Raw genomic sequence first — 27,275 nt, 5'->3', positions numbered from 1 at the left:
CAGGGAATGAAATCCGCTAGTTTTGACATCGAGAACTCAAGCTTTGAACATATTTTGATGTTGAGGGCGTACACAACATGGCTGCCTCCAAAAGCAGCGTTAGCGACGGTAAGTATTTTACTCGTTGTCTCAACAAAATCACCAAGTTATGCTGTGTAATATGCCGCGATCAGTGAGGTTCAGGTTCAATTTCATTTCTAGAAAGTTTCAGCCACCATTTTACAAAACTTGCAGAGAAATCTCTATTCCAATTTTCGAAGCAAACAGGCTAGCAGGACGTCCTATTCTTATACATGTACTTGGATTTTATGACAGTGTAAAGACGTGGTGGCTAGCGCATAAATGAAAGGAAGAGAAGCTAAATATTCATCTCATATGATGCTAACTTTTAAATCTTCGTGAGCTTTTACAAACTCTCGAAAACAGACATTGCCAACACTAGCCACCACGTCTTTACACTGTCATAAAATCCAAGTACATGTATAAGAATAGGACGTCCTGCTAGCCTGTTTGCTTCGAAAATTGGAATAGAGATTTCTCTGCAAGTTTTGTAAAATGGTGGCTGAAACTTTCTAGAAATGAAATTGAACCTGAAATTCACTGATTGCGGCATATTACACAGCATAACTTGGTGATTTTGTTTAGAAAACGAGTAAAATACTTACTGTCGCTAACACTGCTTTTGGAGGCAACCATGTTGTGTACGCCCTCAACATCAAAATATGTTCAAAGCTTGAGTTCTCAATGTCAAAACTAGCGGATTTCATTCCTTCAGCTAAGCGTTTCCTGACCAAGCTATGCTGCACGGTGTCAAAGCTGTGATTTTCATTAAAAAGCTACACTTTCATTGGTACCCCTGAGATGGGTCATACCATTACCAATCTCAGTGGAAACTGTAGAGGGGTGTCAGGGCTACATTTTGATGGGAATTATAGTGGTGATATGAAACAAACCCAGATATGAAACAAAGACCTGAATTAACAAAGAAATCAAGTTGTTATTAAAGGTACATCAAGGTTTACTCAGATTTATGAATGCAGTTTCTTGAGCATGTATAAGACACAGTTGGTTGCACTTGTGTAATCTGAGATTTTGGACCAGACTCAATGAAAGTTTTCAGTTCAGATAAAGGGAAATCATGATGAGTTGTACCCACAGAGAGTACATATTAATTCAGTTGTTCGCAGATGTTCCACGTATTACATTGTATTTTAATATGAGTATTTTATATTATAATAACTGGCACTGTGACATTCATGTCTTGGTTTTATTTCATCTGGGTTTTGTGAATAACAGCATAAAAATAAACCATGTAGTAAAATTCAGTGAAATCTACTTACTTGATTTACAATATTAAATCTGAGTCTGAGGATACTTTGAGTGAAATGTCATATAATGGATGTGTAATAGACTTTTAACACATGTCCAAGACCCTGAAAAACTCATATGCAACATATCTCACAAAATGCATGAAAATAATAATATTATTTGATGGATAAATTATAAAAATTAATTTCAAATTAATAATAATATTAACTTTATTCATTTTTAAAAGAACATAGTAAAATGCTATTCTATAAAACAAAAATAATGATTTAAAAAAGAAATAACATTACAGAAAGATTGAAATAACCTTATTCTTGCTTCTTTATGTTGTGGACAGTCGATCATGAACGACATGAACTTTTCAACCGTTGTTTTTGATGTTGTCTGCTACCTTAATATATATGTTGCATCATGTTTATGAAAACTATTATAAAACAGCTTAGTGTAATGTTGACAGTAAACATGACACTATTTGTGTCAAAATGCAAGTAAAGTAAAATGTCATATTTATATTTGTTGATTTTCAAACAATTACAAGTCTATGCCATAATAGTACCTGATCTAGTCATTTTTGAACATTGATACAAAATGTTTAGTAGTGTACACATGTAATTATTCACTGTATGCCTTGAATAATTAGTACTGTTTTCCAACCATCACCATGCAGAGTGACATGTTTGCCCATGTTCCAGGTTTTCATCTCTCCTCCTGGGTTTTGACATCAAAGCCAATAATAGCAGTAACTTCCCATCAAAAAATGGGACTTCAATTTTGTGAAAATAGATAGTTTAAATATTTGTCGTAGTCGTACAAATTAAAGTAATTAATTAGACATTGTTTTATTACAAACTTAATGAAAAAAATTATCAAATTAGGGTATAAAATTATTTCATGTGACACAAAGCAGAACATTTTAAGTCGTTTGGTGCATCTGAACGCAATACTATTCGACTATTTGCAACAATAACACAATCATATTTTTATATTTGTACCAATATTGCTGTGTGCTATTTTCACAAGTCGTTAACATTTACACATGTTCATGTAATCACCAAAACAATCCAGACCATGTATTATTTCCTTTGTTATTGAAATATTATAAAACTGTTTTATGATGGTCACTGACATGTAATTTCACTTTATTGATGTTTTGAGCATATTCACTGGGTTTTACATTGCCAAGGAAACAAAGAGTTTGATTGTTATTTTAATTGTTCACATGGATATAATTTGGTTTATTATACAAAAATAGCAAATTTAAAACCCAGAGAATAATTAATGAATTTATAGTAATCATTATCATTTGTTATTCTTCATAATAGAAACTACCTTTCACAATACCAGAACTGGTATCTGCTGCACCCTGTAAGAGTACAGATGGCCTTCTCTATACTGGTAAGTTGATCACAAACTAAAATCCGTATGACCAGCTGTCTGTCATTAGAACAGGTTGATATGTCCTTGAATGTCTCTCTGACATATGTCGGGACAAATTTCAATCAAACTTGGTATGAAGATTACGTATGATGGAATCATCAATGCACTTTTGTTTTATTATTAATAATTTTAAAATGCTTTAAATAGGGCTACATCAGTTTAATTATTTCATAGCTCCGCTATCGACTTTGTCAAGCAGAGCTTATCATATGAGTCGTCGCCGTCCATCGTGTAGACCTCTCTTAGATTTGTTCATTTCATAATGATATCTTCAATTCTCTAATTTTGGTGGATATTTTTGTCATTTTTGGTAAAAAGTGATATTTTCGACTTCTTGTTAAAAACCGTAAGTCTGATTGCTTCGCTATTATATATATAGGTACTACAGGTAGACATCTCTCTGATTTGTTCATTTTGCAATGTTATCTTTAATTCTCTAATTTTGGTGAATATTTTTGTCATTTTTGGTTAAAAGTGATATTTTTGACTTCTTGTTAAAAACCGTAAGTCTCATTGCTTTGCTATTATATATATATATATATATATATATATGTACTACAGGTAGACATCTCTCAGATTTGTTCATTTGATGATGATATCTTCAATTATCTAATTTTAATGAATATTTTTGTCATTTTTGGTAAAAAGTGATATTTTTGAATTCTTTTTGAAAACAGCAAGTCTGATTGTTTTGATGCTATACATATTTGTCTTTTTATAATGATATCTTCAGTTCTATAATTGAAATGGGCATTGCTAACAGCGGAGCTATCTCAGCCGACGGGCTGCTTGTTAAGTAATAGTAAGTGACAGCATTTCATATGCATTGTGCTGTATTTGGGGCACATAGTGTTGTATTTGGGGCACATAGTGTTGTATTTGGGGCACATACATGTGTAGTGTTGTATTTGGGGCACATAGTGTTGTATTTGGGGCACATACATGTGTAGTGTTGTATTTGGGGCACATAGTGTTGTATTTGAAGCACATTGAACTCCGCTACATCAGTATATTACACAACACTCTCCTGTAAAATAAACCAGCATGACAATTAGAATACCAATAAATTACAAATAGGTGATAAAATTATTGGCGTATATATCTTACTTTAAAAAAAACATGAAGATTTGCATATCACTCTAATTAAACCAATAAGGTTCTTAAAATTCTAACTGTGAGTGCATGTCAAGACCTAATGTAAATATAAATGTGTTTCCAGGTCGAAAAACAGATATTTGGATTGCAGTGGACCCATTGACTGGTGAGAAACAGCAGACTTTAACAATGGACGGTAGTGATACCACATGTCCCTCATCAGGAAGTGCTTCTTTGTACCTGGGAAGAACTGAATACACTATAACGATGTTTGATAGTACAACTAGGGAAAAAAGGTAAAAGTACTCTCTGCTGCTACTAGAATTTTGTTTGTTACTTTCCTACAATATTGCAAATTGTTTCATACTTGTTGTAGGCAACAAAGCCATAAAACTACTTGTCAAGTGGTTAGATCAAGTAAATAACACTAAATGAACGGCATGGTAAATACTACGTCAAATTAAAGTAAACACGTACTGTGTGTGTATGCCATCTAATCGCCTAGCTTCATGCCATGGCATGTCTTTCCCTTGCATGGCCACCAGGTATCCCCCAAAAAGGATGGTTAATAGCCAAGCAAGAGGTAAACTGCTTTCCCTTCCGTTCTTGGCAATTTCAACATAACCAAAAAAAATCACATTGACAATCAAAAAATGTTTGTCAACATGGATACGGAAATCTTTGAAAAAAACAACACCAAATTTCTACCACCCTTGATAGATATACATGTATTTTGGTAACATAGCGGATGAACACGGATGAAGCACACAATTCAAATATGGAAACAAAATGCAAACAGGAGATTGGCAGATGGCTAGGGTTCTTCTAGACAGGGGAATTGGGGTGCAGCGCCCTCATACCCAAGGCTTGCTCCCTCGAACCAGGAACAGTCAGAAGATTATGATCAGTTATAACAAGTGTTACCAATGGTAACAAGTGTGTGCTTCCTCTTAAAAATTATTTTTAGAAAAACCCCTAGATGGTATCAGAAAGTCAAATTTTGATCTTTAAATTATGTTAGATCTCCAAATTATGGAAAATTGTCCATTACTGTTGTACATTGCTAGCAGTGTTTTCTGCAGACAGACACAATTACAATAGTAATACCACTTGGTGAATTTGAGAGAAATTTTTAACCAGTTTTTTGGGGTACATGAATATGACAATATTTCTCCACGATCTGACATTCATTCACTATTTTGCAAGTCATTCATCTTCATGTATGCACTCGACTTTGGTGTGTGCATTTACCAGTGTACAATGTATCATAAGTTGTGAAATACTGGTAACTTGGGGGGGGGGGGTTATTGCTTATGTCATAAATGATATCTGAGGTTATTATTATTTTTACATGTCTGTAGTGTCATTAAAAAAATTCTTAATTTATAACTCAGTTTTTCAGAACAAAAAACAATCCTGAGATCCTTGTGTGGTTTGAAGTGCAATTGTTTAGGATGTTATACCATTAAAGGGCGGTGGTCGTCGCGCTGTGTTGATAAACATAGATTTTCCCACAATTCAATGCGCTCTTATAATGGAAATCACAAGTATGAGGTTTGACCTGGGTGCAACTTGCACTGATTACCGTCGGTCACTCCTTTGATACCTTCCAATCACCTTAAAATACCTAATCCAAGCTTGGTATGGTCTCAGTTTGTACTTGTTGATCTTTGCAACAGCCAAAGTTGCCATGGATGGCGCGACGACTACCACCCTTTAAATTAACCCAAGATACTACTAAAAATAAAATGTATCATCTCGATGTTCAATATTTTATATAATTTTAATTTTAATTACATTACCTTAGTATTAATAGCGCTTTCACTCAATAAATTAAAGCGATGGGTCAAGGGGTTGGAACAAGTTATAGCAATCCACTGCAGTTTTTGGTTCATGTATGCTTCCATTAGAGATGCACTTTTAATAAAGCAAATATATTATTATGTATTAAGTTATAAACTAAAAATAAAAGCATATTAAAATGAACAAATACAAATTAAGCATACCGGTATATCAACATTAAATTATTTAGTTACAAATGGCTTGTCTCATTTGTTGTCTGCGTGTCTCAGCTTATGAGGTATTTTCATGTCAAGGTACTGCTTTGTGCTACATGTGTATATGTGCCTCACAACAGTGGTATTTGGGTAGACTGGCGCAGTCGGGCGATTAATTTGTTTTTGTAGTTTAAATAAAATAAAATAAAAAATCGCGAAATGGAGGTGTTAGCGCGAAATCACCCTGACTGGTTTATTCTGCAGGAAATTCATTGCTATTAAATATTCATGATGCACATATTATACTGAGGTGGGCACGGAAATACGTGCATAATGAGGTCAACATGGTAAAGGTCACACTGCAGACCCAACATGGCGGCACGTTGAAATTCGAGTTTGTCGTAGTCGTCGTTTCTAATTCATCACAATGTGTAAAAAAGTAACTCGTACTAGTCGTAGAACTAAAAAAATATCAACTGCTACAATCAGCCGACGTCTTCTCGGTCAGTTGTCAGTTGAAAAGATGCTGTGATTGGCTCAGATGATTGTCAATTATCACACTCATTAACATAATTACCTGTTGAAAAATTGACGGGTTCCTGCAGTGTCGATAGAGGGCCATGCAAAGGAAACCAGTCGGGGTGATTTCGCAGTTACAAGGGATTTTGCGCTAACACATCCATTTCGCAATTTATTTAATTTTATTTATACTACAAAAACAAATTAATCGCCCCGACTGTGCCAGTCTAGTATTTGGGATGTAAAGTCAAAATGAGTGTGTCACACGCAACGTAATATTACCGTAATTGGTATAGTACAGGTGTGATGGTTCAAATACCAAAATGGCAACAATAACAGAAGACTTCCCTGGCGGCGATGATAAAATACGATCACGGAGCCAACAGATGAGGTTTCAACTGGTATTATTATACTCTGCAAACATCAAGTACAATAACGCGGTAAAACTCCACTACTCATATGACTAGATACTTAAACTCCAATACAATTCAACGAGATCTCCGATCTGATCTCAGTGCTGAACAACTCCCCTATATATACCCACACTGTCTATAAATAGACCATTACATCAGCATACATAATGAGTTTGGAACTTACTACAAATTTCTAGAATGTTCCATTACCTTCTATTGCCTCCTACAGTGTTCTATTACCTATTCAACCATTTTCTAAAAAAAATCTAGAATATTCCACCCAGACACAGTACGGTTCTAGAACATTCTCAGTGACACGGAAGTGGTAAATAAGCCGTATGCGACATGCCTCCCCTCTCAAGAATATTATAACATATAATATTACATGACTAGCAACGATATCAATAATACGAATATGATAACAATTTCAAATAAAACAACAATACAATATATCAAATCGAACTGAATAAAGCTCTGAGTACATAAATTCGAAAATCACATACAGTAGAATATAATAAAATATGAAATATAATCATAAACGAATAACATTCTACTATACTGTTCAACAGTTCCTCAGTCCATCAATCTACTCAGGTAGTCCGCTACCACATTGTCCCGTCCAGGAATATCCTCAACACGATAATTATATCCTTGCAGAGTCATCGCCCATCTCATCACTCGGTCATTTGGAAACTTGGTTTTATCCAGGTAAGACAATGGTTTATGATCCGTCTGCAAAATGAACTCCACACCGGCTAAATATAAGCGAAATTTATTCACGCCCCATACAATGGCTAAACATTCTCTTTCTACAGTTGAATATTTCTTTTCTACATCGGATAACTTCTTACTTGCATACGCAACTGGATGAAGCTTCTCACCATGATTCTGCATATTAAGTACTGCTCCAATTCCTACCTGAGACGCGTCCGTCCGCAACACAAATGGTTTCTGTGGGTCTGGCAACTTCAAAATTGGTTTGCCCAATACGTATTCCCGCAAAGTGTTATATGCTTTCTCCTGGGCCTCTCCCCATACAACTTTGTTGGGTTGTCCTTTCCTTAGTAGATCACTCAGGGGTGCTGCAATAGTTGCGAATAAGGGGATGTGGTCTCTGTAGTAATTGACCAGCCCAAAGAATGATCGGACACCTTTCTTGGTCGCTGGTCTTTGCGCTTCTCAAATTTTTTCCATGTTGTCGTGACTCGGACTCACCTAATTATGTCCAATTTCATAACCCAGGAATTCTACTGATGTTGCACCCAGAACACACTTAGATGGTCTAGCTGTTATGTCCGCTGCCCTCAGTCTTCGTAACAACTCAGATAATACTTGAACATGCTCATCCCAGCAGCTTGAATAAACTATCAGGTCATCTATATAGCTTCCAACCCCCTCCATACCTGACAATAATTTCCTGATTCCCCGTACCAGAGTAGCTCCCGAATTCTTCATTCCAAATGGCATCCTTAAAAATTCAAAATCAAAACCGCTGAGACTGACCACGTCACAGCAAGGTCGCGTGTCCAGTAAACAAATCGGTTAAAGTGAGTTGCGTGTTTTGCATGAGTGGAAAGTCCTCACGCTCGGCTACCGGTACTTCGTGTACCGGGACGACGAGTAAGAGGCCCGACGGTGGAGGTACCGATATTTTTCCCCGCTGATCGGAAGGCATCCTCACAGTCTGTTTTTTCAGGTGGTGGTTTACCCAATTTTACCGGCTGCAGCGAGGCTGTGCCCCTGGAGGCTTTCCTCCTATGGGGCCCATTGCAGGTCCTTTTGTGGACCTTCCTCGCACGGCGCCGGGTTTGCCTCTGAGTTGAGGGCTTTGGTCGAAGGACTGTCGGGGCAATTGTGTCCCTGGCAGGCCGGGTAGATCAGATGCAGTCAGAGCGAGTTGTCTCCACTGTGTCCCCTCGGTGGGCAAGCAGGAAGAAACATGAAAGCATGTTTGCATTCAAACATGTCTCTTCCGGGGAACCTCCGTTCCCAGCCGCGGCTCTCCCACTATATTGGGGGGAGGCCGAGGCTCAGGCTAATTGCAACGGGCCTCCTCTGGAGCCTCGGGCACTGAATGCCAATGGGGTGCTGGCAGCCAAGCCTTCGATCTCGGGGCAAGGCTTTCAGGGCAGGGTACACGTTGACCCCCCTACTTTCAGCCAGCTAGGGTTCGTTACGCGGTAACGGTACAACGGTAATGAATTTATCCTTGTGTCCGGTCTCGGCTGTGGGTTTTTTACTCCTTTCTTACCGACCCACGGGCGTCCCCAGAGGGAACCGACCCTGTCATGAGACGCACAGTCGAACACGCTCCCTCTCACATATTTAAAGTGAAAGAGGACGCAGTTCACTCGCGTCGGATACAGCCGGTACTCCGGGTGGTCCCTCAGAGTCTTTCATCTGTATGACTCGGTGAGCCACGCTTTTGGGGTGAGGCGGAATATCATCAATCCCAGTGATACGATGTACACTGTAGATACCCCCACCCTTGATCCTAAAGCGACCACCTAAGGTTGCTTCAACGCTTATGGGTTCACGGGCGTCAGGATCCAAAGCGACCCCGTTGGCACATCTCTCCCTGTCCGTCTGAGTGCGGAGTGGGGTGCAGAGCACGCAAACGGTGTTGATGGGGCGATGTTGGTCAGCCGCGGAGGATGTAATGCTTAAGGCCCCCGGGTGGGGATAACATTAGGCTACACTTCCCACTGGACCAAACGCTACCCGGGATGAGACCAAAACGCCCCCAACCGGATTCCAAGGCTCTTTCCCCAGACCCCGGTACCACGAATTTGGCAAACTGGGCAAAGGGGGATAGCCGCGTTCCATGGGTGTCTTTGCCAATTGAAGACGACCCATTCAGGCCTGAGGGCAGAGTTGCTTGAGCCCATTATTGTGCGTGCCCAGGAATCTGGAGACCTTGGAGGCAGAACGCACCAGCCTCCTAGACCAGGCGACATTTTTACTGGTGGGCCACCGCACATCTACGTGCGACACCCCCTAGTGTCGCCTGGCTCTCTTGGCCGGGGTCACTACTGTGCTACGAGACGCGGCCTTAGATGCACGTGTTTTCGCCAACAAGCTGAGCCAGGGTACGTTTACACCTCAGTGACGCAGACTGGACATCTTCCACCAGCAGGGGAAGCGTGTTTGACACTTACCTCTGCAATGGGGGAGGGGGAGGGGAAACAGGCACATGTTTGGTGAGTGGCCAGGTCACAACTTAGTGACTACTTTAGGCTTTGGGGAACTCACCTCATGGGGAAGGAAGCACCCCCCCCTCGCAACTGCCGAACACATGGCCACATATCCCTGTTGTACACAGATAGCGCCGGTGTAGTCCGGTTTGGACACAGCGGGTGTTAGGAGATACCGCTGAAATTTCCATTTCCCCCCATCAGTGTCTCCCCTGTTGGGCACTGCCAGGGGACTCAATCAGACAGGAAGTAGAATTTGCTGGGAAAAGGCGTCATACACAGGGTACATCAGCCGGAAATAAGTCCAGGCTTTACCCAAATGTGTTCGTAGTACCAAATCTACAAGTGGCGGGCGTCCAGTTTTGGACCTAGACACCATTCAGGGTTCTCCTCTCCATCCACCATTTCGACTGGCTAGCCCCACTAGACTTAAGCGAGGCCTACCGATGCACCCATCTCCTTCGAATTGCCCAACTGGGCCAAGTATTCAAATTTTGGGTGCCCCCCTGTTCGGGTTAGGCACAGCGCCCTATGTGTTCACCCGAGTGATGAAACTGGTAGCGCTGCCGCTTCACCAGATGTTGGTACACCTCAATCCGCACCCAGACTACTGGTTACTAACAACCCGGGCAATGGGTTAATAGCCAAACACGTCAGGCTAACACAGTATTTACTTCACCAGTTGGGCTCGTTAGTAAATCGGCAAGTCCCACCTCGACCCAACACGCAGTTGGTGTCCCTGGGCATGGAGTTTTGACACAGTGGTAAGCTTGGCATATCGAGCGTGTTGCTTAATGCTAAGCAGCCTAGCCGAATGCCTAGTCAGCGTTCCCTCAGTGTCCCTCCGAGAACTAATACAGATCATCGGAATGATGACCTCAGTTCAAAGGGTCGTTCCCCAGGCCGCACTACGCAGCCGCCCAGTATAACGCTTGTTATAACTCTGAGCTCTCTTATGGGAACTAGATAGGCGGGTTTCGTTCTCGGACCAAGTGAAGGAAGCCCTGCCCTGGTGGTCGTCACTGGCCAACATTGGACAGGGGTGCCCTTTGGACCCACTCGCCGCAGGTATGACTCTGGTAACAGATGCCTCCCCCAGGGTTGGGGAACGCATCTATTGGACCAACAAGCCCAAGGATATGGCCCTCGCATTAGTTTCGGGACTACCATATCAACCGACTCGAACTGAGAGCAGTGCACTTAGCACTACCACGCTTTTGACCCGTAGTTTGAGACCACAGAGTCCTGCTTCTCACAGGCAACGCAGTGGTGGTCTCCTTCAAGAAGGAGGGGGGACGCCTTCCCCATCGTTGTCAGTCCTAGTGGAAGCAAATCCTCCTTTGGTGCCTGGAATACAATGTGGAGCTAACCGCACACCACCTTCCAGGGGTAAGGAACAGTCTGGCGACGCCCTTTCAGTACAGCTCCGTCTCCTGAACACGGAGTGGCTGATACCCCAGTGGGTAGCCTCTAGGCTGTTTCGGCTGTGGGACGGTCCAAGGTTGGACGGGTTTGCCGCACCCCGGAACGCCAAGCTCCCGACGTACGTAACACTCCTGCTGACTCCAGGAGCCTGGGCCAGGGTCACTTTGCTCACCCCATGGACCCACTTAGTTGTGTACGCCTTTCCTCTCTTCCCGTTCACCGGGCATCGGTGAAAACTTCGACAGGTGCACACCTGCATATTATCATGGGTTGTCCTATTATTAGGAGACTATTTACTGCTTTCCGGACGCCAAGACCCCATACAAGGGAGCCGCCCAACTGGGACTCGTCGGCTGTTGTTTGCTCTAAGCAGACCACTCTTTGAGCCTCTCCCATCAGCACCACTCAAATTTTTGACGTGGAAAATAGTCTTCCTACTGGCCCTTGCCTCAGGTAGGCGTCGGCCAGAGCTGGGGGGGGGGGCATTGTCCTCGGATGATGGACCGCCGTTGTGGACAATCAAGTTGTGCTAAAGACATGAATCGAGTTTCTCGCCCAGAACCAAATCCCAGGACACGATCCTCACCCGATCGTCATCCCCTGGCTGTCAAATTTTGTCTGCCCGGAGGGTCAGGAGGAATTGCTTCTCTACCCGGTTCGAGCACGGAGTTGCCACCAAACCGTACTAAGGATTTTGAATGGGGTGCCAGGCACACATCTTTGTGTTATGGCCCAGGCAGGCAGAATGGGCTGGCCTCCCCAACTTCCATAACTAGGTGGTTTACTGCGACTGTATTAGAGGTCTAATACTTTATATTCTTCGATACAGAGCTCGCAGAGACACCAAGTATGAGCGCATGAGGTCTGTGCGATGGCTAACTCGCTAGTGCTAGCACACATGGAGGGCAGGCTTCTGGAGAACGCAGAACGTCTTTATCAACTACCATCTAAGAGACACCGAATCCATTGAAAAGGGTCTCTCTAGGTTGCATCCCGTCGTAGCGGATCAGTCTTGGTTTGCTGACCCCCAGCCCGAACGACCGCTAGTGTCCCTGCGCATAGGCAATAAGTCAGTCCGGCATTTTATGCGGACAGATTTCTCTACCATCAGCACTTCCACTTCCCAAGTCCCGCTTTGCGGCCTATGCCCTCATGCAGAACTGTTTCGGTCTTTACTTCGAAAGCTTAATACCCCCAGAATTTGGTTGGGGTCTAGCTTTCTCGGGCACACCGAACCCTGTCACCGTAGCAGCATTTTGGCTTCTTGCTCCGGGGACAGCACAGGCAATAGTCATTTTGACTGACCGGAGTCTATGGTGGGTAATTGAACGTAGTGAATTTAGGCGAGGGTTCTCCGAACCCGCCTATTCACATAGTTCATACCCACCATAGACTCCGGGTCCCCTCCCCACTCTTTCCGTCGCGTTGGTCTAAGTCCTCGAGGCGGAGCGAAAGGAACCGGAGTGATTGACGGCTACCTATGGCGCTGCCATGTGGCCTCGGTCACGTGGGTTCGTGACGTAAGGGGTAAAAGAATCTTGAGGTCATGGGCTTCCGCTGACCTAGATTCTATCTCTCCGTCACCGGCAGAATTAATGATTAATGCCTACAGTTCAAAATAGTCATTTTAACTGACCGGAGTCTATGGTGGGTATGAACTATGTGAATAGGCGGGTTCGGAGAGAATCCTCGCCTAATTTACATTAATTTATATATGCCTAAGTTATAAAAAATTGTACATGCACATATGTATAACAATTTGATCTGAAAAACAATTATGCGTAAATTGCGTGATCGCACAAGAGAATAGTTCAATGTCAATGATTCAACGTTACATAAAAGTACTTATCAGTAAATCAGAATAGTATCGTCTTGTATAAGCAACCGGTAGTCAGAAGAACATATTCGTTGTTCCCAGTTGATCACTGTGAAGTTGGTCACCAGGAGACAGCTCGCTGCGTAGATTTCACGGTAGGCGCTGGGATCGATCCCTGTTAAACATCTGATGCTTTGTGCAGGTTGAGTTCGATGGGATAGTGTCCGGGTTCGCACAAATTCAGGATGGCAATCGATCTCACAGACCGTGAAGGAATCCCTGTCAGGTCACTACAGATTTCACGTCGTTGGGCGTAGATCGGCGAACTTCTAACTCAGTAGTCACACGATAAAGTAAGAAAAGCGCGGACGTGGACGATTTGCCGTTAAAACAATAGTTCGCAGATTCGCACGAGTTCGTGATGATTTCACATCATGAACCAGCCACAAAGTAATCAGTGTTCACTGACCAAACGTCACGTAGACTTCGGCAAAGTTCAGGGTAGTTCAATCTGCGGCGCGTCGGAAAATGGTTGCTGTCAGTCCGACATCTTGAAAAAGGCGCTCTCCTAGACCTCATGGTCCCATCATGCATTTCAACTTCTGGTTGTTTTGTCACGCAACTATGCTAATGAGAAATCTCCTAAAACTATCAAAATACATTTCAATCGTAATGCAACTCGGAAACAAGACCAAGTAAATAAATATCAAGCAAAAAAATACATATTGATAAACTAAAATAATAATAAAAAGTAGTAAAATTGAATACTGTTTCATTTACAAGTATTCTTTCAGCAACGAGTTGGAGAATTAATTTTTTTGCCGACTTTCATGTACCACTAGGAATTAGCTGAATGCTGACTGTCTAACCATATAAATAATCAATGTATAAACAGACTCATCGTAATTAGTTACAATGTTGCATCTACATGTATGTTTTACGTTCATCACACAACCTGTATAGTTTGCATGAATTTTTCATCATATTCCAGACGAAAGCATTAAAATATTAAAATTTATTAGTCCCCGTTTGGACGCAGTTCGAAAACGGGGACTTATGTTTTGACCTTCATGTGTCCGTGCGTGCGTACGAGTGGACCTGTATCTTAGAAATGCCTGGACCAATCACAAAACAATATGTTGGACATTATAGGACCTTGATGCACATCATTTTGTTTTACGATCTGATGCAAGATGGCCGAATGGCGGCCATTTTTGTGCTAAAAAATTATAAAAATCAAGCATTTCTCGGCTGTTTACAGATGGATTTTGTTCAAACTTGATATATACATTAGACATTATGGGACCTTGATGCAAATAATTTTGTTTTTTAGATAACATTTAAAATAGCCGACTGGCGGCCATTTTGTTTTAATGAATGGGTTTCCAGACCCATATGTCTGACTTGTTTTGACTGATTATGTTCAAATTTTTAATAATCATTATACATCATGTCACAGATATACAGATATATTGGTTTAACGATCCTTTTCAAAGTGGCCTAAAGGTGGCTATTTTTGTGCTAAAAAAATCCTCGAATATCAAGCATTTCTTGCATTTATGGATGGATTCTGTTCAAACTTATAACACACATTAGACATTACAGGTTTCTGATGCGCGTCATTTTATTTTTCTCGATTGGATTCAAAATGGCTGACTGGTGGCCATTTTGTTTTAATGATTGGACTTCTAGAGCCATATCTCTTAAATGCTTTGACTGATTATATTCAAATTTTATATATTCGTTATACATCATGTTATATATATATACATGTATTCAAAATGGCTGATTTTGAATGCTGTTCCAGAGCAATATCTCTCAATACGGACAAGTACTTGTTTGACGATCAGATACAAATGTCAATCATTTTAATGTTAAAAAAAATCATATCCCCGACATGGTTATATTCCAGCTATATTACTATAAACAAAACTATATATCTTAAATTTGATAACTAACTGGTACTGTGCCATGCATGGCTTGTTCATTTACAGATGGAATGTGACTTTTATGGATTATTCATCTCATGTGGCGACTGATAATTCAAAATATGGTGAGTGGGTTTGTGTATCGCAGGTTGATTATATTTTGGATGACTATAACTTAATAAAATTATTTATGAATATTTGGACAAATAAATAATTGAACAAAAACTAGAATAACAGTAGATGTATTTATTGCTTGTTCTGGCAGGCTGTAACTTCCTTGTGATTTTGTAGCTCACTGAAATACCACAGTAAAGCAGCAATTGGGATTGAAAATGCATTATGTGTTATGGTACACTGCTAAGATTTTGTAATTATCACAAACACTATAGATTGCTGTTCATTTGTTTGATGTCAGTGAAACATGTATCACCTGTTGAAAACAACCATGAATAGCCATCTACATGTATAAAATGATTTTGTACAATTTGTGCCTTTCCCCATGAAATGTTAATACAAAATTACACTCATTTTGATCAAAAACTAAAAGCAATATCTAAAACTATCTGTATGGTCCAAAATGATGATGACATTTTAGTAACAATTTTACAAAAGCAGGAAAAATATCTAGCATCAAGTATGCACATTGATGAATGTCACAGTGTTGCCTTGATGTGATTAAAGTGCCTGTGCAATGCCCACCCTCACGTTTCCCATTTTAGATCTGTATCCCACTGAAATGGGCAGTTATTGATTTTTTTGCTGAAAATGATTACTCGTATCCAAGTAACTTTGGGATATTTCTCGTGTTGTGGCCACACCCACCTATCCTGAAACGGTTGACTGTTTCCGGATTTCCGACTCTCGCCGAAAGTGCGCCACCAAAATGCCAAAATATGAGAGGAAGTCATACCCCTGAGCCGTAATAACACTGGTCATTCAGTATACTTTTAAACGATATACATTTTTCAGTCGGCGTTTTTTTTCTTTCTTTTTTTGTCTATTTTCTTTTTTTTTGAGAGAGAGAGTTTTTAGATGTTGTGTTGTGGGCAGTTGCAGTGAAACATATAGTCATAGTGTAAGTATTCACACGTTTCTAATCGATCAGAAGGTGCGACATCAGTGAACGAAAGCCACTTAACCTCAGATTCATTTTTTGGAAAAACTGTCCTCGTCCATGAAAAAAACAACTAGGTTTAAAGAGAAACGCTGACAACATTTCTTTTGAAAGAAATAGATTCCGGACCATGATCACCGAGGCGGATTTCAGAGGAGAGAGAGACGTCCGGCAAGTGTTTCAAATGAGTTGACTTTTTTGCGATCCTGATTATCGTTTTGTAGAGACTATTTAGTCCCTGTTAAGTAAAAGGTAGCAATAATTTTGACAGTGACACGAAAACGAAGCGTCGGACAAACAGGAAATTACACAGCCCTTACACACTGCTAATTGTTTTCATTTTCGAAGGCTAAAAGTTTTGTGAATTGTTCGGTGGTTTGTGTTGAATGTCAAATTCACACCTCTGTTCTTGTTTTACCTCCATGCTTGCAACTTGATCTGCGTAATATTTTCTGAAATAAGAATCCGGGCTTGGTCAATGTGTTTCCACCAAATAAAGTTTTAATATGATGCTATAATTATGACAATAACGCCATGGATCACAGTAACTCGAATCCACTCTGAATTTATCTGTATGTGTGTCGATCTCGATTATTTTTGTTATCCAATTAAACGCCGCTTTTAACGCACTTTCCCTCGTTGTGACCCGACGCGTTAACCTATTTCAACAAAATTTCAATTTATTTCCACGCGGCTGTCATTTATTTAGTAACTGTGATTTGTCGTTTTTTAAATTATTTTATAGTGATCACTATGGTCTAATGTTTAGAATGTCAAAATATGTTCTCTTTTATTTTAATTTTGAAAGTTTTACTCAGACGATCGATGAAATAAAACAGTGTAGTGACGTGCCTAATAACCTGCTAAATAACGAGATAATTCCGACGGCAAATTCTATTTTGTCCAGCGACAGTGTACAAACGTGCGCCGCTGACGATCACGGTGACCAGCTACACCAGAATGAACATATTTCGCATCTAACTCAACCCCATGCAACAAAAATTGATACTATGTGTTCATTATGGTCCATTCCTCCTCGACGAACAAGTACATAAGTGAAAATTTAGTCAAAGACGAGAAAACTGCAGAAGAAATTTGCCTTATTTACACGTATCGGCAATGGAAGCTGCCATGCGACTTCCCCTTCTGACGTCACAAGGGGAATTTCTGTATGCAAATAAGAAGCTAATGAGGAGCCTCGTTTTAAAATACACAAAAATAAAGTTGCCGTAGATTGAGTTTAAAACACATTTTTTCACTTAAAAAAAATAATTCATGCTTAGAAACATAAAAAAATAATAATATTTATGTATCAATGGATAATTTTAGGCGTGAAAATAGCAGCCATTTCACAGGCACTTTAAACTCAATGAATATGCTAATAAAGGAACCAACTAACAATTATCAATATATTCTGCCCAGATTTATTTCATTTCTCATCAAGCTCGGATGGTCAGCTTGTCACTTTAAACAGAAAATCTGGTGATATATTATGGGATGGTAACTATGGTTCCCCAGTAGTTGCTATGTACTCGTTAGAACATGAGGGACTGAGGAAAGTAGCAGTGTCTAATGTAGCTTCAGAGACTTTAAACCATCTAACAGCTGATCATGCAGCTGGGTCAGTATGGAAAGACAGATTCCTTGGAACCACAGAGGATACGCATCTTTAGTAAGTATTATTTGTCATGGCCAGACACTATATGAATTAACTTGGGGTTGAAGCCAACTGATAAATGCAAATACCCAGAATATATTCATTTTGCAATAAATTGTATATTGATTTTATAAAAGTGCGGGATCATGAACCTGTTTTCCGAAAAAAATTATACCCTGGTAGTCATATTTCATTGAATCATAGCAATTTTGTCAGAAATGCTGGTACCATGGCGGGCATATTATTCCAAGTCCCAAATTGTTGGCATAAAATAAAAAAATTCTATATTGCGACTGATGGTGTACTTTTTTTAAAATGCTTAAATGCCTTTACTTTAACAATACATTCTATGAAACTGTTCTAAAAATATCATTTTTGAATAATATTTGGCAAATATTTTCAAAATACGCTACTGTGACACACATAAAATAATGCCGTTTCATGTTCAATGGAATTATATCTCTATGATTGAACAGAATAAACCACATAAACAATGTCACTCAATTCAGGAACATCTTACTAAAAAATTATGAGTTTCGTATTTGCTATATTTAATAATTACTAGTGCTTGTATGTAAATTTCAGAGGTGTTTTATTGGTAATTTGTTAATGATTCAGTGTAAATTATTGATTTACATATGTTTCTAGTAGAGCAAATAATGTAAGCTTTTACACAAAATTTAGATAATTTTGCCAAAATTTTGACTTTTGTCCAAAATTACACTCATTTTGATCAAAAACTAAAAGCAATATCTGAAACTATCTGTATAGTCCAAAATGATGATGAAATTTTAGTAGCAATTTTACAAAATGTGAAAATTTTTGCACTAATTTTGAGTGGGAAAAATATCTGGCATCAAGTATCCACATTGATGATCGTCACAGTGTTGCCTTGATGTGTTTAAACTCAATGATTATTCCAGTCGTAATTATAAGTATAAGGTGTGGTATTACAAGATACTGCGTTGATATTATAAATACCACACAGTAACTGATTGCTATTTTGTTACAGCCCTACTCTCTATATTGGTCAATATGAACATGGTTTATATGCCCTTCCTTCTATGGTGGAACAGAACACTGTACCTGTTATAGTAAGTAATATCTTTCCAGAAAAACAATTGGAATTATGAAATATTGTAATCGAATTAACAGTAGGCATGTAAATGTTGTTGGTTTTAGTTCTTATTTTGCTCTTGTAGTGTACCGCTAGTACCACTATTTCAAAAAGTTGGTCAGTTGGTGCAATATGGAATGTGTTATCAGGTGATAACTTAGCAGTGCTTGAGATCAGTGTGCAAAATTGTGTGTGAATCAATAATACATGTATCCAATGTTAAAACAGATCATCAAAACGAACGTATCATGATTCTTCCATTTAAGAAAAATCAGGTTATTTTCATTTTAAAGAAATCAGGTTATTTTCATTTTAAAGAAAATCAGCTTGTTTTTATCTGGAATATTGTTTGGCTTGTTATGTTTGTGTATGTTTTATGTGCAACTGAAATACAAGAATCGTTAACATGTTAAACTTTCAGTTTTTAATGAAATATAGGATTTTGCACTGCAAGGACATTAGGGAAGAGTAGGAAATCAAACGGGCGGTGCACCGCGGTTATTACGCGGTGGTGGTGGGTGCTCGCCGGACGACCGCATTTTATGCAAATTAATGCATAGATTCCATGACCCCGGTTTACCGCGGTCGTGTGCGGTGGGCTCGCACAGCAATTCACACTTATTGTCAAGAAAGAACTGGGAAATTAAAAGGATCACAAAGTTCTAATGAAAAATTAAACCAATTTGGCTGAGCCAAAAGCTAGGAAACTAGTCTATAATAGTTCACATTATTTTATTTGCCTGAGCTTTGGAATAAAATCACAAAACGATCCAGAAAGACGTAGAGATGCACTAAGAAGAAAAAGCAAGCCAAATTCGAAACAGGGTGTATCATGGACTTGGTACAACATGCGTTGCGACAATTGAGTGATCGTCGACATCATTTTGGGGCACAATTGAACTTCAAGTAAGTTGCGAAACTTGCTACGCGGCGATGCTGACATCAAGTGTGTGTTGACCGAAGTTTGACCCCCAAGTCACGCACTGAACTGGCGCGTTACCTTAGCAACCCTTTTCTTTTTTGGTCCGCGCTTCGATCTCGTAAATTTGTTATCATATCCGGCGGTACTGTAATAACACAACTTGTATCCAACGGCGTAGTCTTTTCCACGAAACGAAATGAAACAAAAGAAAACGAAACGAAACGAAACGAAACCTTAACCCTAACCCTAACCTTAGATTTTGAACGACCTCAAACATCGTCACGTCCGTATTGCACAGTGTGAAATTTTCTCAGATATTATTGGGCCAATGAAAAAAAAAATGCGAGTTAGGGTTAGGGTTAGGGTTTGGGTTTGGGTTTGGGTGTGGGTTTCGTTTCGTTTCGTTTCGTGGAAAAGACTCTGTATATTGGCTTTGAATATTTCAACATCGTTTACTTAGTGTGCTGCTTTTCTAATAACGCAAATATGTTTACAGTATTGGACGGGCTCTAAATATTTCAATTTTGCAATGTATTACTTTTATAATAATTACGCAAACTAAGTTATTTTTATTATTGTTGGGACACTAACCCGGGCTATTGGGTCTGTGAATATTTCAATATTACCGACTTGATAATGCGTTGCATTCGTAATTATTACGCAAATATAAACATGGGCGCATTTACTAGTAAATCATTGAAAAAGATAGTCAGGTCCCAGAGTCAGGTGTCTAACGAAAGTCGAGAAAATATTTTAAATACTTGTGACTCGTCGGTGAATTATTTTATTCGAAATAAAGTGAATATGTAATATTAACCATACAATAACATACAATATCATGCGTAATGTTAAATTTTTCTATAATAAACTCGCAGCGCACTTCGATCGCATTATTCACGTACATTTCGACTGAACTCTAATAACCACGTGTTTGAATTACGTGCGGCAATGGGCAATGACCTCAATGAGTTCACGCACTGACATTTAAATTCGGGCCACCCAGTTTGACGCAAAACGATATAGTTATTTAACATTTGTTCAAAAAATCGGTAAACTCTCGCGAAGAGTTAACTGAAAGGCAACGTCGTTTTTGACCCCCCCCCCCAAAAAAAAACACGTCAATACAAGATTATGTGTGCAAGGTTAGATTTATAGAACGTACATGACCGCTTAACTCTGTTTTTTTTAATAATCATGTCGCACGTGAAACACAGGAGACATTTTAGTTCGTCCATTTCTTGTTTACCGATCTTGAACTTTTTGTCTGGAATGCGATACAGGCAAAGAATAAACATTAATGATACCCACCGTTGTCAAATCAACAAGAGGCTCGAATCAGGAAGGCTCGGCTATTAACTTCGTAAATAACATTCTTTTCATGTGGTAGACTTTATTCAAGTGTAACAAACGTAAGTGAAATGTATGGACGAGTCATAATACTCGTACCTTCGAAAGTTACGACTTTTACTCTTGGAATTGGTGATAAATACATGCATAAAATACAACATTGTTTCACGCAACAACAATTCGTATACAGCATTGGACTTATGGATTTTTATATTAATAAAATACGTGGGCCGATAATATTACTATATGCTTAGTATTTCCATGCCAGCGATGCTCGTAACCTGCTCGATTTAAAAACAGCTATTTGAAACAAAGACTCATGCAATCACAAAGGAAACTGTTAAGTACGTATTTCACACCTTTCCTCCGACCGCGGTTGCAACCGGTATTGGTGGCCACCGCGGTAGAGACCCCTAATTATAAGCAGTCCGCGGCTCTCCCCGGTGTACCGCGGAGAGCCGCGGTGAACCGCCCGTTTGATTTCCTACTCTTCCCTTAATGAATATCTCTGTGACTGTCTATCGCAAGGACCCCAATAACATACTACCAATTTCACAGCTTTCTGTGACTATCTATCACAAGGACCCCAGTAGCATACTACCAATTTCACAGCTTTCTGTGACAATCTATCGCAAGGACCCCAATAACATACTACCAATTTCACAGCTTTCTGTGACTATCTATCGCAAGGACCCCAGTAGCATACTACCAATTTCACAGCTTTCTGTGACTATCTATCGCAAGGACCCCAGTAGCATACTACCAATTTCACAGCTTTCTGTGACTATCTATCGCAAGGACCCCAATAACATACTACCAATTTCACAGCTTTCTGTTACTATCTATCGCAAGGACCCCAATAACATACTACCAATTTCACAGCTTTCTGTGACTATCTATCGCAAGGACCCCAGTAGCATACTACCAATTTCACAGCTTTCTGTGACAATCTATCGCAATGACCCCAATAACATACTACCAATTTCACAGCTTTCTGTGACTATCTATCGCAAGGACCCCAGTAGCATACTACCAATTTCACAGCTTTCTGTGACTATCTATCGCAAGGACCCCAATAACATACTACCAATTTCACAGCTTTCTGTGACTATCTATCGCAAGGACCCCAATAACATACTACCAATTTCACAGCTTTCTGTGACTATCTATCGCAAGGACCCCAATAACATACTACCAATTTCACAGCTTTCTGTGACTATCTATCGCAAGGATCCCAGTAGCATACTACCAATTTCACAGCTTTCTGTGACTATCTATCGCAAGGACCCCAGTAGCATACTACCAATTTCACAGCTTTCTGTGACTATCTATCGCAAGGACCCCAGTAGCATACTACCAATTTCACAGCTTTCTGTGACTATCTATCGCAAGGACCCCAGTAGCATACTACCAATTTCACAGCTTTCTGTGACTATCTATCGCAAGGACCCCAATAACATACTACCAATTTCACAGCTTTCTGTGACTATCTATCGCAAGGACCCCAGTAGCATACTACCAATTTCACAGCTTTCTGTGACTATCTATCGCAAGGACCCCAGTAGCATACTACCAATTTCACAGCTTTCTGTGACTATCTATCGCAAGGACCCCAGTAGCATACTACCAATTTCACAGCTTTCTGTGACTATCTATCGCAAGGACCCCAATAACATACTACCAATTTCACAGCTTTCTGTGACAATCTATCGCAAGGACCCCAATAACATACTACCAATTTCACAGCTTTCTGTGACTATCTATCGCAAGGACCCCAGTAGCATACTACCAATTTCACAGCTTTCTGTGACTATCTATCGCAAGGATCCCAGTAGCATACTACCAATTTCACAGCTTTCTGTGACTGTCTATCGCAAGGACCCCAATAACATACTACCAATTTCACAGCTTTCTGTGACTATCTATCGCAAGGACCCCAGTAGCATACTACCAATTTCACAGCTTTCTGTGACTATCTATCGCAAGGACCCCAGTAGCATACTACCAATTTCACAGCTTTCTGTGACTATCTATCGCAAGGACCCCAATAACATACTACCAATTTCACAGCTTTCTGTGACTATCTATCGCAAGGACCCCAGTAGCATACTACCAATTTCACAGCTTTCTGTGACTATCTATCGCAAGGATCCCAATAACATACTACCAATTTCACAGCTTTCTGTGACTATCTATCGCAAGGACCCCAGTAGCATACTACCAATTTCACAGCTTTCTGTGACTATCTATCGCAAGGACCCCAATAACATACTACCAATTTCACAGCTTTCTGTGACTATCTATCGCAAGGACCCCAGTAGCATACTACCAATTTCACAGCTTTCTGTGACTATCTATCGCAAGGACCCCAATAACATACTACCAATTTCACAGCTTTCTGTGACTATCTATCGCAAGGACCCCAATAACATACTACCAATTTCACAGCTTTCTGTGACTATCTATCGCAAGGACCCCAATAACATACTACCAATTTCACAGCTTTCTGTGACTATCTATCGCAAGGACCCCAATAACATACTACCAATTTCACAGCTTTCTGTGACTATCTATCGCAAGGACCCCAATAACATACTACCAATTTCACAGCTTTCTGTGACTATCTATCGCAAGGACCCCAATAACATACTACCAATTTCACAGCTTTCTGTGACTGGTAAAATTTGTGGCTTACACTATTTCCTATAGCTTATTCATTTGCCGACAGTTGCAGCAAGAATACATTATACAACAACAACTTGTGTTTACACTGCACATGCTTGCAATTAGAGTTAGGAGTTGACCATAACAAACTTTAGGGAGGAGGAGGCGTAAAAACTACTGTACCTTTCACCAAGTATTGCACGACATATTTGTTTTTGTTATGATGTGCTGTACAATTTCTTTTGCTTTTCTTTCAAGTATGTGTAGAATTTTTTTCATAAATATAATTTTCTTGTTCTGTGTACATTAATTTGTTATCAGATTCCACCATCCATCAACCCCTTAGACTTTTAATGGTCAATCCCTTCTTTGTTCTTTTGAAATGTTTTCAAAACAGGTTTTCAAATCTATACATTTTGTTTTGTTAACAGCCACGAAACCTTGGTGTACCATTGATAGAGGGACCTGTTCCATCAGGAAGTACACCATCTAGCATGTCAATTGTACCAACACCATCGTACCAAGATGATACTGTCTTAGTGTCTGCATATACTGTTGATATACCTGAAACAACCAATGAACCACATCCTGTAATATTAGGTCAGTATTGTCGTATCTAGGGTGCCCTCTAGTGTGTGGGTGCATGATTCTTTTGTTTTCTCAGGAGAAGTTTGCCCAATAGTTATAATATTGTGCACAGTATTAATAATAGTATCTTTGCATCGCTAAATACACTGACCTAATAGTATGGAAATTGGTGACTTGGTTCTTGATTAAAATCATTATGGCCAACTGTTTTTGATTATTTGTCGCCATTTTCTTTACCATGTATGTAATGACATAATCCAAATTTGGCGCAGAGAAATTAGTGTTACCATGTTATGTTTGCCAACTCCTCAGTGATTATTATAATGTTCAATAAGAACAACATTATCATTTATTAATCTCATTATTTCAGGTTATCATGAAATTCCTGAGAGTATCGGCAAAGAATTACAAATCATCCACATCAAACATCCAACAGTCAGCATAATTAGACCTCCACACTTTTCACACTTACCCACGCCACCATTACCTGATACTACAGACGAGAACGAAACTAATGGAGATGAGAAACCAACAACAAACATACCATCTGGGAGAGAAGTTCAGGGGACGAATCGCGATGTTCCTGACCGTACATATCGAATCGTTGACAATGATGCTTTGGTGATAGGCGTATTCATAGCCTTGTTAGGAGGACTGGTCATTATTATTTTCTTGGCTCGGAGAGTAAGTCTTGTTTTTTTCGGCTGCATATGAGGCATTTAAAATATTAAAGGATGAAGGTTGCTATGACTACATGTTTCAATATGGCTCCCAAATGCTTTGTTTTTTTCACACCAAATTTGCTTTCAGCTGTGACAACCATCTCCTTATATTTCAAACTTTACTTTTAGTATAATTAATAACATTTTTAAAAATGTGGATTGCATTTCGTTTCTAGTATGGTTCACAAACAGTGACAATATATCAACCAATAAGCCGCTTGTTAGTAATTTTGTATAATATTTGAATACTATTTTGTTGGAATTAATGTGGGTCCCATGTGACGTTAAACAACATGTGTAAAATATATTGTTTATCCAAAACTTTGTTGTGTTGCATAATGACTGTGGTGCTTCAAGCTTGGAAGGAGATGTTCTGCAGAGCAAAGTTTGAGATCAATTCTTTTTTTTTTTGCAGCCTGTTATTGTAATGTCATCTAGTACAGGGTCTCGTCAATTTTCAAGTGGAGGGAATCCCTCATCATATCATCAGAACAATGACACTGCAATACCAGAAGGATTTGTACAAGTTGGTAAAATTATTTTCAACCCGAAAAAAGTTCTAGGGCAAGGTTGTGAAGGAACATTTGTATTCAGGTATAGTGTCTTATTGAATAATCTTGCAGTGTCTGTGATCATGCTGGTTTACATACAATGATGTATTAGAAGCTGCGTTCCTAATAGAAGCCGCACACACTCTTTGTGAATGATTGAAAACCAAAAATTCTCCATTCCTCATGTGTAAGCCACCTCCCCCTGACAATATTGTACCATTTTAATAAAAGCCACAGTTTCTCATACAGATTTCATAGTACTAGGTGTTTGTGTATCACAGGTCACATTTTAATTGTACCTAGAAAATCCATAACAAAAGAAACAAATGATAGTATGTTTAGGAGTCAAGCACACACCAAATGATAGGGGAACCAGGGCTTGTTTCCATGGTGACAATCATATATATCACTTCAGGTGGTGTTGGTTATATGATCATTTCACTCATCAAGATAGTACATAAATTTAGTCCAATAATTTTGTTGTTGAAAGTGCTACTTTTGTCACTTTCCACAAAATAATACATTTTTTTTTTATATTTTGTTCAACATTTTGATCAAGATCTGTAGCAAATAGAGTATTATGTTCAAAAAATAAAACAATTACAAAAAAGAAAGCATATAAAAATATTCACAATGTTGGACACAAATTTTGGCGAGAAAAATGATGGCATTCTAAGGGTTAAAAAGTCACTTGTGTTAGCTGTGTCTGTGCATCAATATTTAAATAATGCTGATTTGGATGTATGTAGGGGATTATTACTATTAACCACACACCTGGCATTTACAGGGGACGTTTTGACAACCGTGATGTGGCAGTGAAGCGCATTCTACCAGATTGTTTTAATTTTGCTGACAGAGAAGTTGACTTGCTGCGAGAATCAGATGAACACCCACATGTTATCAGATACTTCTGTACAGTAAGTTAAATAAATTGAATGTAATGTCAAGGGGTGCAGGGAAAGGGCTGTAACTTTTAAAGTGACAATAACTGTAATTTGCCTCTCAAAAGGGAAACATTTCGCCCAGGGTCCCTGGTGAGTTGTCTTCTTGTACAGTAATTCCTGAGGTTTGCTTGACAAAATTGAATTTCAATAGATGGCACCCTCTAGCGACTTGGAGGCAAACCTATGGCAATATTTTTTCACTTGCAAGTGATTTAATGTACAACGTCGGTGTATAGCATATAGTCATTACTGCTTACATTTCAGTGATGGCCATAACAAACACTAATAACACGGGTAATGTTTTATTAAAAATAAAAATTGGAAAAAAAAAGATGGTAATTTATATTTGAGCAACTTCACATTAAGTTCTGTAAGAGTGTATTAGGAGTGCACAGGCGTTCAAGTAATATTAAGTTTTTTTAGAGCACAAATACCCTGTGTATGATATATGTTGTGATTCTGCACATTATTGATATTTTGCTCCAAAGTGCCATTTTTA

At 39.4% G+C, this 27,275-nt stretch overlaps 1 protein-coding gene across 1 annotated transcript in view; it reads left to right on the top strand.

Moving 5' to 3' along the window:
• LOC102809207 (serine/threonine-protein kinase/endoribonuclease IRE1-like) overlaps positions 1 to 27,275 on the top strand; it is a 47,836-nt gene that overhangs the window by 8,201 nt on the left and 12,360 nt on the right. The window contains exons 4-12 of the mRNA XM_085502533.1: positions 2,649 to 2,721; positions 3,983 to 4,154; positions 15,217 to 15,275; positions 17,687 to 17,936; positions 18,934 to 19,015; positions 24,403 to 24,571; positions 24,930 to 25,243; positions 25,697 to 25,875; positions 26,620 to 26,749. Coding sequence (XP_085358659.1) covers positions 2,649 to 2,721; positions 3,983 to 4,154; positions 15,217 to 15,275; positions 17,687 to 17,936; positions 18,934 to 19,015; positions 24,403 to 24,571; positions 24,930 to 25,243; positions 25,697 to 25,875; positions 26,620 to 26,749 — 1,428 coding nt within the window. The remainder of the gene's footprint in view (positions 1 to 2,648; positions 2,722 to 3,982; positions 4,155 to 15,216; positions 15,276 to 17,686; positions 17,937 to 18,933; positions 19,016 to 24,402; positions 24,572 to 24,929; positions 25,244 to 25,696; positions 25,876 to 26,619; positions 26,750 to 27,275) is intronic.

Source organism: Saccoglossus kowalevskii, chromosome 8, assembly GCF_978046115.1.
Source record: "Saccoglossus kowalevskii chromosome 8, keSacKowa6.1, whole genome shotgun sequence".
Classification (NCBI taxonomy): Eukaryota; Metazoa; Hemichordata; class Enteropneusta; family Harrimaniidae; genus Saccoglossus; species Saccoglossus kowalevskii.
Note: the sequence above shows the minus strand (reverse complement) of the source record. Positions and strands in the feature narration are given on the sequence as shown.